The 12421-nt window shown below is 46.4% G+C and overlaps 1 protein-coding gene and 1 pseudogene across 6 annotated transcripts in view; one reads left to right on the plus strand and one right to left on the minus strand.

Moving 5' to 3' along the window:
- Positions 1-12421, minus strand: part of MEGF6 (multiple EGF like domains 6) — a 177255-nt gene that overhangs the window by 25263 nt on the left and 139571 nt on the right. For all 6 annotated transcript variants that reach the window (XM_061600698.1, XM_061600697.1, XM_061600700.1 and 3 more), the window contains 9 exons: positions 11943-12068; positions 11301-11432; positions 10297-10425; positions 7842-7973; positions 6038-6166; positions 3927-4055; positions 3670-3798; positions 2067-2195; positions 942-1070 (listed from right to left, as the gene is read on the minus strand). In XM_061600698.1, coding sequence (XP_061456682.1) covers positions 942-1070; positions 2067-2195; positions 3670-3798; positions 3927-4055; positions 6038-6166; positions 7842-7973; positions 10297-10425; positions 11301-11432; positions 11943-12068 — 1164 coding nt within the window. The remainder of the gene's footprint in view (positions 1-941; positions 1071-2066; positions 2196-3669; positions 3799-3926; positions 4056-6037; positions 6167-7841; positions 7974-10296; positions 10426-11300; positions 11433-11942; positions 12069-12421) is intronic.
- On the plus strand, positions 8743-8856 carry LOC133372971 (5S ribosomal RNA; annotated as a pseudogene).

Raw genomic sequence — 12421 nt, forward strand, 5'->3', positions numbered from 1 at the left:
CACTTCGACCAGCGTAGCCACAAAAACTAACCCTGTTCCACTAAAATCAGCTAAATGGTCATCACTCAATTTGTTGTTGTTATGTGCCTTCAAGTCGATAATGACTTGTGGTGACCCTATGAACCAGCAACCTCCAAAAGCATCTGTTACAAGCCACCCTGCTCAGATCTTGTAAGTTCAGGTCTGTGGCTTCCTTTATGGAATCAATCCATCTCTTGTTTGGCCTTCCTCTTTTTCTACTCTCTTCTGTTTTCCTAGCATTATGGTCTTTCCTAGTGAATCATGTCTTCTCATTATGTGTCCAAAGTATGATAACCTCAGTTTCATCATTTTAACTTCTAGTGATAGTTCTGGCTTAATTTGTTCTAACACCCAGTTATTTGTCTTTTTCGCAGTCCATGGTATGTGCAAAGCTTTCCAACACCACATTTCAAATGAGTTGATTGAAAAATGGAAATGGACTGCCTTCAAGTTAATCCTGACTTATGGTGACCCCATGAATAGGGTATTCATGGTAAGCGGTATTCAGAGGGGGTTTACCATTGCCTTCCTCTGAGGCTGAGAGGCAGTGACTGGCCCAAGGTCACCCAGTGAGCTTCATGGTTGTGTGGAAATTCGAATCCCGGTCTCCCAGGTCGTACAGCACCTTAACCACTACACCACACTGGCTCTCAAATGAGTTGATTAAAAAATACAAGTAATAGCAAATGTTGTTAAAAGGCCTTGGAGGAGTAAAAGCTTATTTCAGTCCACTTATTTCTTAAACATTATGCCTTGCTGAAATTTTAACACTCCTTTGAGAGGAAGCAGTGTGGATTCTAAACTTAAATGTTTTTCTGCTTATCGTGTAATTAGTTTAGACAATATAACGTGAGGGATGAAAGGATGTTCATAACTCTTAATAAAATAAAGCAAAATGGAAAGGCAACATTTCTCCTTACGGCTTTGGCATTTCTCTCCAGTCCAGCCACTGCGGCAAAGGCAACGCCCAGCCTGCCGGTCACACAAGCCCCCGTTCAGACAATCACAGCTCTCCTGGCAATTGACTCCATGTTTCCCTTGGGCACACTCTAAAGGGAAGATACCTGTTTTAGCAAGCCTTCTTTGAACTGCATCCTTCAAAAATGCAGATGTGCATGTGTCATCATCGTTTTATTTGTTTAGCAATATGCCATTGCAAACAAAGATCATTCAAAGCTGACACACAAATTTAGCTCTTAAATTCCAGGGCAAAGAAGGAATCATGCATTGAGATATCATTTTCCTTGTCCGATAGCAAAAAACCCACACAAACTCATTGGGTGAAATGACATCCTCTATAGCTGTCACAAAACCGGAGTTCTAAGGGAAGTTTTTTATAACGACCATTGAGAAAGGCGGAAAGCATGACATTAAACCTTAGCTCAGTAAAAGCAATTCTTCATGGAGCTAAAACAATTACCTCTAAGTAATTAGCTTTCTGGTGGTCTGTTTTAAAGCACAGATACAGCCTGGACAACCTCAAAGAATGGATAGTTAGCATATCAGTGAAAGAAGCTCTCCTGTACACAAACTGCTTGAATTGTATTTTTGACAGTAACTGAATCTCAGTCAGCTAAATTCTCTAACAAGTGTGTGTAAAGCAGCAACTCGCTTTTGGGCATTTAAAGGTATATGTGGGGAGTGGGATGTGAGTTGAAGCCCCCCCCCCAAAAAAAATCTAAATAAAAATCCATCCATGCCTGTGATAAAGTAGCATATCAGGGAGAATATTGCTATAGCCTAACCTCCCTTAGAGACTTATTTTCTACATGCAGGGAAGCTTGTTATAGTTTTTGTTTGGGGTGAGACTAGGGATGGGTGAACAGCCTCTGGCTGCATTCACTTTGCACATTTATTCCAATATTGGAAGAAGAGTGGTGTGTGTTTGGCCACACCCACTGCTGGTGGGCGGTGCCTGGAAGGTTGCGCATGAGGTAATGTGGCCCTCGTGATGGAAAAGGTTCCCCGTCTCTGGCCTCCAACCTCTTGGGCCAGAGAGTTCCCCATATGAGGCAGCAACCCAGGGAAAGCCATCTTGCACTCACCTAGTTCACAGGCCAACCCCATCCAGCCTTCGAGACACGTGCAGCGCCCGGTGGCGGGATCACATGTGCCGCCATTTTGACAGAGACACTGCTGCTGGCATTTTGCTCCATACGAGCCGTCTGGACACGCTGAGGGGAAAAAGGAGAGAAGGCAGTTTAGAATGGAGCTCAAGGGAAATGTCAACTGGAAGAAAAACGTCGGAATACGAATGTAAAGTTTCATAACTCAAAATAGCGCTGAAGCTCTTAAGGCGGGGGTCGCCAATGCGGCTCCCGCAAGCGTCAATATGTCGGGCACTACCTCCTACAGTGCCCGCAAAAGGTCTCCGGGTACATCCCCTCGAAACTCCATAATGTCCACGAGATGGTTTGGTCTTCTTGCGCACCTCCAGTTTGCAAGGGTGCAGCCTCTCCTACATTGAACACGCCCCTTTTAACATGCCCACATTTCACTGGATGCCAGGAATGGACGCCTTCCCTCCCATCCACTCTGAACAGAGGAGGGGTACAAAGCGAGTGTAACGGTGGCTAATGACGGTGCCTTTTGTCTTCATGGGGGGCATGCCCTCACCATTTTGTAGTCCCTTTTCCTTTAATGAAGGTGGAGGCAATCATCAAAAAATACATATATTTTACTACCCATTGGATTTGACAGCTTCAAAAATTAACTCCAACGTATGCAATAAGAACAAACAATAAAATAAGAGAGTTAAAATTCAAGATGATACCATGAAAACCTAAAGCAACAGGGCAGGTATAGTTAACCTTTGACGCTCTAGACGCTGCTGAACTACAACTCCCATCATCCTCAGCAAGCGTGGCAGGGATGATGGGACTTGTAGTCCAGCAACACCCAGAAGGCCAAAGATTCCCCACGCCTGCAATAGAGTAAAACCCAACAGGAACAAAAATTAACTGAGCACACTCTTAAAACTCTCAGGCATGGCCTCCTGCACCCCACTAGCCATTTGTGTCCGCAGTTTCCTTGCCGCAAAAGCCAACAACGCTGTTCTATATGTTACAAACGGGTAAAGATCTTCTAAGACAAAACAGGTAATTTCTTGATCAGAGCAAGGCTGTTAAACTAGACAAAATATTTCTCAGGAATTTCCCCCCTGGACCATTGTATAAAGGTCATTTCAATATATAATGGATTACATTCTCCACCTGTTTTAAATCACAGATACAAATCCATCGGGAAACTGGGATCTCTCTATTTTTTTCCCAGCATGGCAGTGCATGGGTGGTATTCAACACTAGTCCTACTCAGAGCAGGCCAACTTAAGTTAATGGAATGACTCGCTTAGGTTTGTTCATTTCAGAGGGTCTCCTCGGAGCAGGACTTGGTGGAACACAGACCATAATCTATAGGGGAAGTCCGAAGAAGGCCCTGCTCGGGGAAATGCTACCGTTTGGACACTAGGGGTTGGACTTGATGGCTTTATAGGCCCCTTCCAACTCTACTATTCCATGATTCTATGGTTCAGAGATCTAGATCATCAATGGTCCATTTTGAAAAGCATTGGGAAAAATTAAGATTGTTGAAACAACCTCATGTCTTTAGCCACAGATAGCCTTGCTACTTATCACTAGCAAGAAATACCTTGCTTGCAGGTCTCTCCTGTCCATCCAGGTGCACAGAGGCACTCCCCACTGATGTGGTCGCAGGTGGCCCCACTGGAGCAGGCACATTCCCGGCTGCAGTTCTCCCCATAGTGGTGAGCCTGACAACCTGCAGCGAAGGGCAAACAGACAATGAGTGTGGCAACTTTCATACCTGCGCAGGCGACACTCGCCACAGGATGCCCTGTGCGGCCAGAGGGCAGAGCGAGAGGCTAGCACCCAGCACGGGGAACATACTTTGATTGCAGTTTGGACCGATCCAGCCGGCGGAACAGATGCAGCGTCCGGTCACGCGGTCACAGTGGGCTCCGTTTAGGCACCTGCAAATCCCCCGGCACTCCGTCCCATAAAAACCATCAGGACAGGCTGGGGGAAGAGACAGCCAGACAAGAAGTCTAAACACTATGACAGGAGAGTGGTGGCAGAGCAAAGCCACATTTCTTTTTGTTTCTTAATTGTTTACTTATTGAAATGGCCTCCTGCCTTTCCTCCCGAAGGAGGCCAGAGTGGCAAACAAAATAATTTTACAAGGAGAAAAACATACTAAAAACAGTTTAAAGCTTTCCAGAAACACAACTGCAATTAAAAAACATTCTAAAACACGATGACAATTAAAAAGATTCTAAAAGACAGTTAAAACATTCTAAAAGACAAAAACATTCTTTCATCAGGGATCCTCAGGTTGCCACCAATAGTCCTCTTTAGCCACCAAATGCCTGGGTAAACAGGAATGTTTCCAAATTCCTTCTAAAAGTTAATAGTGATGGAAACAGAACACCTCACTGGGGAGGGTGTTCCACAAATGGGGCCACCACAGAAAAGGCTCTGTCACCAACCAGGCAGTGCTCAATGGTGGCACCACCAACAAGGCCTCGCCTGCCCATTGTATGGTCCAAGATGGTTGATACTGGGGAAGGCGCTCTTTTAAATACTTGGGCTCCAAGCCATTCGGGGCTTTATATGCTAGTATTGACACTTTAAATTGGGTCCGGTAGCTCACTGGCTGGCTGTACAGCACTTTTAGGACCGGTAACACATGGTCCCATCGGGCTGCCCCACTTACCAGCCTAGCACCCACATTTTGCACTAGCTGCAGCCTCTGTCTTCAAGGGCAGCTCCACATACAGCACATTACAGTAGCCCAGATGGGAAGTGACCAGAGCATGGAGAACTGAGGCCAGTTTATCCCAGTCAGGAATGGCCATAGCCGGCAAATCAGACTCAGCTGGGTGTAGTCACTCCTAACCACAGAAGCCACTTGGGATCCAAGTGATAAGTTGGAATCCGGAAGTACTCCCAGACAATGAAACTGTTCCTTCAGGGAGGAGTACAACCTGTCCCAGAACAGGTCGTGCACCTATGTATATTTCTACCCGTAGTTCAGATCTGGCCAACGGGTCAGATCCTCTCCTCTACCCCTTATGGGCCAAATCTGACAGGCAGACAGGGCATCAGGTGATGATAGATGGGACTTCAAAGTACCATGCAGGGTTTGCAAAGTGCGCTGCATGGTGCTCTGATGCGCCTCTGATCAGCAGGCGTGAAGTCACAGCCTATCAGCTTCCCGCAGGAATTGGCTGTACAATTGTGATCCCTGGGGTGGCACCAGACTGCAGAGGCTCTTGGCAGCGGCAGCAGTGGGTAGCCGCCACAGGCTTAAAAAGGCCTGGCCATGTCAGCGGATTAGCATGTTGTGCATGCACACTTGCCACCACCCGAGATGGTGAGGTGTATGTTGACCTCATCTTGGGTGATGGCAAGCATGCGTGCACAGCATGCTGTTGTGGCACTGTGGCACAGCAGGTAGTTGCGCAGCCATCCCGCACCAGACGCGAGGGAGGTATTGCCTGGAAGGGTGGCTGCCACTCCGCAATCTGCGCCAACATCAGGTTGTGGGGTGCACGCTCTGTGACCCAATGCTAGCACGGATCCCAGAGGAGGAGCTACATCCGCCCAGCTCCAGCAGCAGGGGCCCCTCTCAGCACCAGGGGCTCTCAGCCAGTGCCCAGCCTGGCCACCCGCTGGTGCCGGGCCTGGCGATCCCCACAGAGAAGTCGGTTGCATGGTCAATCCAGCCGCAACTCTACCTGCTCCGCACTTGTCACATTAAATTGCCATGGCCTGCCCTTGGAACCTTATGGTGAAGGATAGGTAAGAAAATAGTAACAATAACCACAACAAGAATACTACTTTCAGACTGAAAATATTTGGGGGAAGAACAAATGGCACAGCCCTTGTTTTAATAACGATTGACAGCTAATCAGCAGAACCAAATGAGAACATCTCTCTGTGGATAAGGAGGGGGAATGGAATATGAGTAACGAAAGAGCCAATCTAGGATTACTTACAGCGTTCGCAAAAAGTCCCTCTCCACCCAGGGGTGCAAGTGCAGGCCCCGCTGACGTGATCACAGGCAGCCCCATTGTCACACTGGCACCTGTGGCAGCAGCTGAGACCAAACCACCCTTCAGGGCACTCTTGGGAAAAACAAAACAAGACAAGCATGGGGCGGTGGGAGAGGAAGAAGATTTTAAAGAGGGTGATAAAGAAAGTGAAAGTCTCTCCGTTCATTTTCATTATTACAAGTTTCATCGTCCATTCAGATCTATTTCATTCATTTTCCTTATTCCCCAATTTCTTTTTATTTCCTTCTGCCTTCAATGGGAGACTCAGCTGGTCTTCTACTGCCAATAACATCAGTGTTTTCCATTCAAATGGCATGACATTTTCGGGCTTTCTGTCACTCCCTCAAAGCTTCATATCTGCCAGATTTCAAACAGATAAGGTCCCCTGTTTTAGAAGCAATTAAAGAAGGGGAACATCCTGTAAACCACTGCTCTTCAACCTTGGGTCCCCAGATGTTGTTGGACTACAACTCCCAGCCAGCTTAGCCAACAACCACAGATGATGGGAGTTGTAGTCCAACAACATCTGAGTACCCAAGGTTGAAGAACAGTGCTATACACTTCCTGTTGCTTTCCATTGCAATCGACTCTTCTTCTGCATATAACGTCTGTGTTTTCCATCCAATTGACACAAACTTTTTAGGCTTGCTGTTACTCCTTGAAAAGATCAGACCGGCCCATTCTATGATACGACAAAGGGGCCCCATCCTATAGGCAATTGAATGAGAGCAGAGATGCAACCTAATTGCTTTCTTTCTCCTCTCTGTAACCTTCTGTTCAACCAAAGGTTGTTTCAATCTTTCATCCCAATAGCACAAAAATGGGAAAGAAATGAGAAATTGATGGATTTTTTATATAAAAAAATCAGAACTGATTTGTTTGATTTCCCACAAAGTTCTTTTAAAAATAGCGTGAATGGGATTTGTTTTTTGAGTTTTGCATTCTATTTGGAAACAAACATACTCTCCTAGTGTTGAGGTCATCTGGCTGGGATCCTGCTACAGGAGTCTTTGGGAGCTAGGCGTGTTTCCGAAAGCTGGTATGGCACAGTGGGGAGGAGAGCCTGGCTGGGAGTCCAGAGTCTGTGAGTTCCAATCCCTGCTCGTGTCTCCTGGGTGTCAAAGGCCAGCTAAAGATCCCCCCCACAGGGAGTGGCTCAGGGGTGACGTGCCCTGCCACCTGTGCAGCCGTGGGCAAGCTACAGAGTCCCAAGGAGCCCAGTTGCCCCCCAGCTGGCCGTTGCGGACAAGGAAGGGACCGGCTTGTGCAGCTGTGGCAAGCTGAGCAGGCCCTAGCCAGCTGGGGAAGACTAGCCTCAGAGGGAGGCAATGGGAAACCCCCTCTGAATACCGCTTACCATGAAAACCCTATTCATAGGGTCGCCATAAGTCAGGATCGACTTGAAGGCAGTCCCAGGCGCGTTTCCACAAGGAACACGGTGCTCTCCCCTGTGGTGCCTTCTTTACAGAATTGAAAGAGGTTGTGGGCAACTCAGTGTTAGAGCATCCGATCTGCATGCACTTCAGTCTCCAGCATCTCAAGGTAAGGCTGGAAGTGTCCCCTGCCGGAAACCCTGGAGGACGCCACCACCAGTCAGTGCCGACAATATACCGAGCTAGGTGGACCAATGGTCTGATTTATATAAGGCAGATTCCTATGTTCTCACAACCCCCAAGCTGCTGGCCAGACCCATGGACAAACAGCGGGCAGGAGGCTCAGCTCGAAAGCACCCCAAGGCAGCCCTTACTCTGATCACATCGGGTCCCAGTGTAGCCGGCTTCGCAGAGACACTGTCCTGCCATAGCGCTGCAGGTCCCATCGCCGTTGCTACAGTTGCAAGTGTTGGCACAGTCGGGACCCCAGCGGCCAGCATCGCAGGCTGAAAAGGGGAAAGCAGAGGCTTCATTACCACAGCGATGGCGTTAGGGGTGGAACGACCAGTCAGTTTCAGCTCTCTCATTTTTCTAATCTCAGATTCAGCTCTCCGCATTCCTGCAGCAATCTGCAGAGCTTTTTTTAAAAAAAATTCTCCTGAAAATTCTTCAGCATTTTAAGTGTGATTTTTGCCCTAATGAAGACATTTTTGTGTGCAGTTTTGACTAATGTACACATTTTTGCAAACCATTTATACTCACTTTTGTATCTTATTTTCACCAATATATTCATTTTGGGGGCACACTTTCCCATAATATATGCATTTTTGTAAATATTTTGTTGGCGAACCACATCGGAAAATTCTAATAAATGCGAATCTCAAAGGATGTTTCTGTTTCGGTTCCCATATTGTTTCAGAAAGTGCAAATTTGATAAACTCAGCTTGAAATGTGAACTAAATTGAATTGCACACACACACACTCCTAGTCTTTGGCAGATGCAATGACAACCATGCGACAATCACAACCATCCAAATTCTCGCCTGTCCCTAGCAGAGACACAACTATATGCCACCCCCCCAATCATCACACACTGACCTTTATTGTAACATCCTCCCAAAATAAAGTGAGGGGCAGAGGGTGGAATCTTGTACAAGCTATGTCTGCAGACTGTATGCCGTGCCCTTTCCAAATAGTTGATGAATTTGGCTTTAAATGTGAACTGAATCAAATTTCTTTCTCATCCCTACATTTAACAAAATTTATATACCACTCGCCTACGGACATATACCCTGAACTCGCCCGATCTTGTCTGATCTCGGAAGCCAGGGTCAGGCCTGGTTAGTACTTGGATGGGAGACCGCCTGGGAATACCGGGTGCCGTAGGCTTAAAGGAAGACAATGGTCAACCACCTCTGAATACCTCTTACCATGAAAACCCTATGAATATATCCAAACAAGATTCATCAGGTCACCATAAATCATAATAGACTTGAAGGTATACAACAACATATATCACTCGCTAGAACAAAAAACCTCTCAGCAGTTTACAAAAAATAGTCCAAAAAGTCATTAAAATAATAATTAAAAATAAGTTGCATATTTTTAAGATAAAACAATGGATTGTATCCCCTGTTAGTTCTACCCAGAGCGGTCCCACAGAAATTGACTGGCATGATTAACTTAGGTTTGTTAATTTCAACGGGTTTATCCTCTGTAGAATTTAGATGGCTCCCACCCAAACCAGTAAGGATAAAACACATTGTTAAAACACAAAATACCATTTTAAAAACAGAAATAAAAACGCAGATAATCATTAAGGTGACTGGCTAATCAAAACTACAATTAAACAGCTGCAATGGCCTGTTGGCATAACAAAAGGCTTCGAGAGACGATTGGCAGTCAAAAGCGAGGGTGCCTGCCAAATCTCTGCTGGAAGAGTGTTCCACAGCATGGGACCCACAACACTAAACACCCGACCTCTAGCTGAGGCCAGTCGGGCCTCTGTAACACGGGGCGAAAATAACAGCGCTCCACCACATTTCTCAGGAAGGAGGCCTTATGAATGAGGGGTAAAGTTCCCTGCAATCTCTGCACAGTTTTTCGGCGCACATTGCTCTGAATATTTTGACGAAGTGCTTTTGCCAACCTGGTCTACAATTCCCATGCTTGTGGCCACACAGCCACATAAGCTCCTTTGGGGCAAAGGGAGGGTGTAGTTCTGCTATTGCTGGTGTTGCATTTAAGAGCATGAGAAATTCCCGAATGGCTGTACCTTCACAGAAAGGGTCATTGGTAGGGATGGGTGCATCTGATAGGTTTGGTTCCTCTCCATTACTTAATTTTCTAGTTATAAGTTCAGTTCTCCAGTTTTCCACATCAGTTTGTGATCATCATCATCATTATTTTAAAAAGTCTCCACGAAAATTCATCAGTTTTTTAGGTTAGATTTCTCCTAACATACCCGTTCTTGCAAAGTAATTCGCCCTGATACAATGCATTTTTTTTATGTCATTTTCACAAATACTTGCAATTTTTTAAATGCACACGTTACCCTAGTATTTTCTGTGCACATTACTTGACTGGAGAACTGCATTGCAAAATTCAATGAAGTACAAATTTTGAAGAATGGCCATGTTTCAGTACGCACATTGTTTTGGAAAGTGTGAATTAGGCGGGTTCACCTTTAATGCAAACTGAATTGAATTTCGCCCCGCCCCGCCCCGCCCCCAACCTTCGGTCGATGCAACGATGGCAAACGCAACAACGTAGACATGTGCGGGAAAACATTTTGCAAGCCAGCCTTGGCAGCGCAGAGGGGCACCATACCTCTTTGGCAATTGAGGCCGGTCCATCCTGGCATGCAGCTACACTTCCCTGTCTCAGGGTGGCAGTATCCTTCGTTCCCACAGTTGCAGCGCATTTGGCAATCTTGCCCAAACCAGCCAGGAGGACACACTACAAAAGGAAGCCGGGGGAAGAGGGGTGGAAATTCAGTCCAATAAGAAATCATTGCTTGTAGCCATAAGCCATTGCAACTACAGTAAAATGCCTATTAGGGCAGACACAAGATGTAGATAAATATACTCTCGATTTAAAATGAAAACAAGAATTAAAATAAACCTGAACATTTCCTGGGGTGACTCTTCAATTGGCTCAAATTAACAAATCACATTTACAAACTACTGACATTTGCTTCCACTCGGATTTGCTTGCCAGTTTGTTCCCCGGGCCCAAAGCAAGGTGCCCATGTTATTTGGCATTTATAGCCCTAAATGACCTGGGCCCCGAATATCTGAGGGACCGTCTCCCTCTTGGGTGTTGAGATCAGCAGAGGGGGTCCTCTTGGTAGCTCTGCCACCCTCAGGAGGTCGCGGCCCAAGACAGGGCCTTCTCTGTGGCAGCCCCTAAGTTGTGGAACTCCGTCCCCGCAGAGGTGCACCTGGCACCTTCACTTCACAGGTTTCATTATATGCTGAAGACACACCTCTTTACCCTGACCTTTGACACTCAAGAGGTATACGTCCCACTCTACTATTGTGATTGTCATTTGTTTTAAACTGTTTTTAATGTTGCATTTTAAAATTCTTGCAACCTGCCCTGGGACCTTAGGGAAGCTATCTCATGCTGAGTCAAAGCATTGGTCTATCAAGCTCAATGAAGTCTACACTGACAGGCAGCAGCTCTTCAAGGCTTCAGACAGGGGACGTTCCCAGCCCTGGAGTTTGAACCTGGGACCTTCTGCATGCAAAGCAAATGCTCTATCACTGAGCTACAGCCCTTGGGAATCATCACAGTCATTTCTGACCCCGTCAGAGACAAGGAATGCTTACCATCTTGACAGCGGCTGCCTGTGTATCCAGGAACGCACAAGCAAGCTCCAGTGGCTGGATCACAGCGGGCGCTATTCTTGCACTCTGGGCAGACCTCCTGGCAGCCTCGTCCCCAGTGACCTTCAGGGCAAGCTGAATGAAGGGAAAAAGAGAGACGGCAGTCTTGGAGGCCTTGCCTAGCAATGGCTTCTAGAGTCTCCTTGGAAGACTTTGTGTCCCTTTTGTTGGGAGTGAAGCACCAATGCATGTTACACGTGACCTGAACCTGTGTGTGTGGATAGATGTAAAGGCAATCTACTCTTCCCTCTGCTGATTCCTCCTCTAAAGCGGTTGTTATTTTTGCAAGCTTTGCTCCTCCCCGTCCTCCCTTCTCTTCTTGTCTTTGTTCTCAGTTAGCTAACAATGACTGCTTCAGCATGTATGACTTTACCTCACTTATATTTGTTCCGCTAGTGAAATGTTTTGCGCCAGTGGAACGTTGTTGCACCAGAGAATGCCAAAGCAGGTTGCTGGTAGCTCTGTTGCACGACAGATTGCGCAATCTGCTGTGTGGCAAGTTTCTTCTGGGATTTCCTCTGCAGGGTTAGATTCCTCTGTTGTGCAACATTAAAACTCGCCCATGCGCAGGCGGACAGCCCTTACCTTGGCTGCAATCCACGCCACTCTTCCCAGCCACGCAGTGGCATTGACCGGTAAAGCGGCTGCAAGGAGAACCACTGCAGGAACAGCTAAGCAGGCAGTTCCTTCCAAATTTGCCTTCAGGACATTCTACAAAGTGTGAAGGCGAAGAACAAACAGTGATTAAAAACAGTTATTTTCTGAAAAAAAGACTTTTGATGTACCCAGGCTTTTGGTAGTTCAGTTAGCCTCTACTGTGCTGCTCATGTTTTAGCAGGATAAGGCATGACAGGTCCTTATTGTGTTGTCGGATGAGCATTTTAGGAATTTGATATATCCTTGAAATCTCCTTGCTTTTCAATTGATTTCACCCATCTACATTTTAGATAAAACCTTCATGCAGACCCTGCCAAAAAAAATAACACTGGCTGAGTTTGGGGGTGTATTTGGACACCAATGAGATTTCCATTGGAAGGATGGAGTAACTTTGTCCCCCAGAAGCC

The sequence above is a fragment of the Rhineura floridana genome, chromosome 18 (assembly GCF_030035675.1).
Source record: "Rhineura floridana isolate rRhiFlo1 chromosome 18, rRhiFlo1.hap2, whole genome shotgun sequence".
Taxonomy (NCBI): Eukaryota; Metazoa; Chordata; class Lepidosauria; order Squamata; family Rhineuridae; genus Rhineura; species Rhineura floridana.